Source organism: Sitophilus oryzae, unplaced genomic scaffold, assembly GCF_002938485.1.
Source record: "Sitophilus oryzae breed Bouriz unplaced genomic scaffold, Soryzae_2.0 scaffold_1620_pilon_pilon, whole genome shotgun sequence".
Taxonomy (NCBI): domain Eukaryota; kingdom Metazoa; phylum Arthropoda; class Insecta; order Coleoptera; family Curculionidae; genus Sitophilus; species Sitophilus oryzae.
The window spans coordinates 2262392-2266861 of NW_022146304.1; the positions used below are offsets into that span (position 1 = coordinate 2262392).

Consider the following 4470-nt stretch of genomic DNA (forward strand, 5'->3'; position numbering starts at 1 on the left):
TACTCAGTAGATTTGATAATGTCTGTGCCATTAGCCATAGAGGATTTCTTTATGCCCCCTTTTCTCTCTCACGTCGGCAACCAGACACGCTAAAAAGAGCTTTTCGCAAACGGAATTTATGATCTCGTTCTGTTCGCAGTGGAAACAAGTGCAGCCGGATTTTATATGCCGACATATTCGGGTGCAGCGTTAAGAATAGTGGTGCGATATCGTAAAAATGTCAGGCAAAATAATTTTCTGTATGGTGGAGTGGCTTCTTAATCTATATACCACCAACATTCTATGTTGTTAATGCTCCGTGTTATGTTCGAATTGAGATCGAATATTTGAATCGAGATGTTCGAAATAGATTCGAAGATTACTTCGTTGTCCATTTTTCATTTAGCTGGGCGTAGGACTTTTCGATTCGAGCTAATGAGTTAATTATTTTTCTCTGTATTCTTCTTTTCTTTTCTTATTATTCTGCTGGTGTAGTTTTGCTACTGGTGAAAAGAGATGCTTTGAGAAGGGTAGATAAAAGGCGAGAAAATATCTTGGTGTAATTGGATTGATACAATGTTAGTGTGTCATTTCAAGTAAGAGATTTACAATTTAACGCCCATGTTGTTCTCTTCTCCTTATTCTTCTTCCATCCATTCTGGTCTAGTTTTGCCACGGCTGAACAGAGATACTTTGAGAAGGGTGATGAACTGGAAGGCGAGCGAATATCTTGATGTAGTTGGATTAATCCAATAATTAGGTGACATTACAAGTAATTTGTTTACAATTTGGCATCTGCGTTTATCTCTTTCTTTTAATTCTCTTTACCGTAATTAGTAATTCTCTACTCCGTACTTGTGTAGTTTGGCACGTAGCTATATATTCTGTGCTTAGATTATAGAAGCAATTCAACAGTTCTTGTGGTTCAGCTTTCCAGCAATGATATTCTACCTCATCAGCTAATGAGTACTAAACCTTTTAAGTTGGTATAGTGTACTTCTTCTTCTTAAAGTGCCTTCTCCATTCAATGAAGATCGGCAACAACCATGGCAAATTCCTCTCTATTTTTCGCTCTTCTCAGCAAAGTATGTGAGTCCAGGCCTGTCCAATCTCTGATGTTCTTCGGCCAGGAGCATTGCCGTCGTCCGGGGCCGCGCTTTCTCTCAATTTTACCCTCGATGATGAGCTGAAGGAATTCATACTTGCTATGTCTCATGATATGGCCCAAATAGGCTGCTTTCCTCTTTTTTATTATGTCGAGGAGTTCTCGGTCCTTGTTCATTTGGTTTAGAACTCGTTCATTCGAGACACGGTCAGTCCATGGTATTCTCAGCATTCTGCGATATACCCACATCTCAAATGCTTCCAACTTATTCATTGCGCTTACTTTGAGTGTCCACGACTCAACCCCGTAGAGAAGTGTGGAAAGTACGTAGCACTTGACGAAGTTGTCTTTTATATGGATGTTGAGACGTTTATCGCACAGTAGGTTCCGCAATTTTAGGAAGTTTGATCTAGCCATCTCAATTCGAGCTCTGATCTCAATGTCTGGGTTTAGGTCTTCACTAATCCAACTGCCCAAATATCTAAACTTTGAGACTCTTGCTATTGGTGTCCCACCTACGACTACCTCCGTTGCCTGTCTTGCATCTCTATTTATCACCATGACTTTTGTTTTGTTTGTATTTATCCTGAGACCCATTGAGTCGCCCACCGAGGACAGTCTATCAAGAAGTCTTTGCAGGCCCTCAGTGGTGTCTGCAATAACGACGGTATCATCAGCATATCTCATGTTGTTAATCAGCCTGCCATTCACTTTTATGCCGTCTTCTGATCCCTCAAGCGCATTTCGAAATATTAGTTCGGAGTACATATTGAAGAGCATAGGGCTCAATACGCATCCTTGCCTAACTCCACGCTTGATAGGTATTGCTGTTGTTTCAGTGTCCTGTAGTTTTACTGTCGCTACTTGTTGTTCGTATAGCTTTTGGATAATTTTCAGGTCTTGGGTATCCAGGCCTCTTCTTTCAAGGATGCTCAGCAATTCCCTGTGGTTGACGCAGTCGAATGCCTTCGTGTAGTCTATGAAGCATAGGTGTACCTCCTTTCGTTGATCTCTGCACTTCTGCAAAAGCACCGATAGCGCAAACAGGGCTTCTCTCGTCCCCAGTCCCTCGCGAAATCCCATTTGCTGTTAACTTATGTCTAGCTCACATTTTCTTCGGATTCGATTATGCAGAACCTTTAAAAACAGCTTTAGGACTTGACTCATCAGACTTATTAAACGAAACTCATCACATCTTTTTGCACCAGTTTTTTTAGGAATAGGTATAAATGTCGACCTTAGCCAGTCCTGCGGTATGTTTCCGGTATTGTATACAGAATTTTGAAGAGGTTTACCAATAACTTTAAATTGTCTCCGTTTATTAGTTTTATCAATTCTGGGTAGATGTTGTCCGGTCCAGCTGCTTTCCCGTGTTTGGTGTTCTTTAAAGCCCTCTCGATTTCTGCGATCATTATATCTGGACCATTTTCAGTTTCTATTTGGGAGTGAAAAGAGGGACCACCGTCATCGAACAGTTCCCTTATGTAATTGGTCCATACCTCCTCTAGTTTTTGTTCGGTTAGGATTGGTTTATTCTCACCGTCCACGATTCTGATACATGTTCGAGGTTTGTGTTTCCCAGTGACTTCTTTGACTTTTTTATGTAATATAAAGAAGTCATGTTTTTGTTGGAGCTCCTCGACTTCGCGGCACCTCTCCATCATCCACAGTTCTTTGGCTTCTTTGATTTTATTTCTGATAAGCCTGTGAGTGTCTCTGTATCTCTGAGGGTCTGTGCCTTTAAAACTTCGCCGCTTTTCCATGAAGTCTAAAATTTCTTGAGTCATCCACGCTTTATGGTGCTTCTCGTTATTATTTGTTGTTAGTTGTTCTTGTTTCCTGCAGCGCTTCTTTAATTTTCTTCCAGATGTTCTCTATGTTATTGTGGTCTTCCAGTCCAGGGGTTTGAGAGGCATTTGGCTGTTGGATCTTTCCTAGTTGCTCGTTGAGTTTGTTGGACACGTCTTGTCGTTGTGCCTCACTTCTCAGTAAACTCATGTTGGGTTTTTTAGTGAACTTCCGAACAATTTTTTTGAGCCTCATTCGGATTCGTGCCACAACGGGATTATGATCTGACCCAACATCCGCTCCTGGGTAAGTCTTTGCACTAAGTACTCCATTTCTGTATCGTTTTGGAGCTAATATATAATCAATTTGGTTACGTATTGGGTTTTGCTTTGAATCTTGTGGCGATTTCCACGTATAGAGCCGCCTTGCAGGTAGTTTAAACCACGTATTGCAGATAAAGAAGTTCTCTTCCTGACAGAATTGGATTAAGGTGTCGCCTCTTTCCTTTCTTTCGCCTGTTCCATAGTCGCCAACGACATCCTCGCTTTTCCCTTTGCCAACTTTGGCGTTAAAATCTCCTAATATAAAGGTAATTTCATTTTTTCTGCTGTAAGATAGCAGTTGTTTCACTTCAGCATACTAAGATTTAATTTCCTCTTCTGGTTTGTCGGCAGTTGGAGCGTACACCTGGAGAATATTTAAATTCTTTGGTGTGACTTTAAGTTGTATCATCATAGCCCTGTCGGACATAGGAATAAAGTTAAGGACCGAAGGACCAGTTCTCGCGTCCAAAAGAACTCCAACGCCGTTCGGGTGGCTAGCGCTGTCGTTTCCGGAGTAATACAGTGTTGAGTCGTCAACCTTTATTTGTCCACTATTCGGCCATCTTGTCTCGCTTATTCCCAGTATATTTATATCCAGTCTGTTCATTTCCTGTCTTATGTTGTGAAGTTTTCCAGCCACATACATGGACCTGACATTCCATGTACCAATCTTTACTGTCCTTGCACAGTTGGTTTTTAAATAGTTCGAGTTTTTCTACGCGGGGATTCTTAGCACCCCTTGACCATCTAAGGTCTGCCGCGGACTCGGGGCCATTGACTTTTGTTGCGTTGCCATGTTTTGTTTGTCTTGAGAAATCTCTAGAGATCTTTAATATGGTGGTTTCTCGTTGCCTTCCATATCCTTATGCCGTTGACTTCTTAAAGTTCATCCGCCTTTTTTCAGGACGATTTCTCACCCCATGGTCAAAAGAGTGCCCTTCCACACTCCGCTCTTCCGCCCTTTGAGAAAAGACCGTTGGCAGAGTGAGTGCGATCGCTTATCCCGGCGATCACTCGGCTCATTGCTCACCATATTTGGCTACCCTCACTTGGTTTAGTCTGTGGGTCAACACAGTGTACCGGGGTGTGGCGCTTGGAGCCAGCAAGTGAGAGTTGGGTGTCTCGTGAGGACCAGTTATCTGGGACCTCCGCCCGCCTATGGCGCTTGGTGTGACCGTACCAGACAAAAGGTACTACCTCTCCAACACACCCCTACACCCCGGTATAGTGTACAGTTACATAAAAATGTAGGGTGCCTTTTTTTTCTTAAAGCAC

At 42.3% G+C, this 4470-nt stretch overlaps 1 protein-coding gene across 1 annotated transcript; it reads right to left on the minus strand.

Moving 5' to 3' along the window:
* Positions 1-2896: 2896 nt before the first annotated feature.
* On the minus strand, positions 2897-3841 carry LOC115880192 (craniofacial development protein 2-like). Its single transcript, XM_030897330.1, has 2 exons — positions 3558-3841; positions 2897-3479 (listed from the first exon to the last, which is right to left on the minus strand). The coding sequence occupies exons 1-2, from the start codon at positions 3839-3841 to the stop codon at positions 2897-2899; spliced, it is 867 nt and encodes a 288-aa protein (XP_030753190.1).
* Positions 3842-4470: the final 629 nt, after the last annotated feature.

Bases quoted from the DNA above. Each gene is read 5' to 3' on its own strand.
- LOC115880192 (XM_030897330.1), bottom strand. From the start codon at position 3,841: ATGTATGTGGCTGGAAAACTTCACAACATAAGACAGGAAATGAACAGA. The intron at 3,480-3,557 runs GTACGCTCCAAC...GCTATCTTACAG, and splicing joins AATTTAAATATTCTCCAGGT to CAGAAAAAATGAAATTACCT.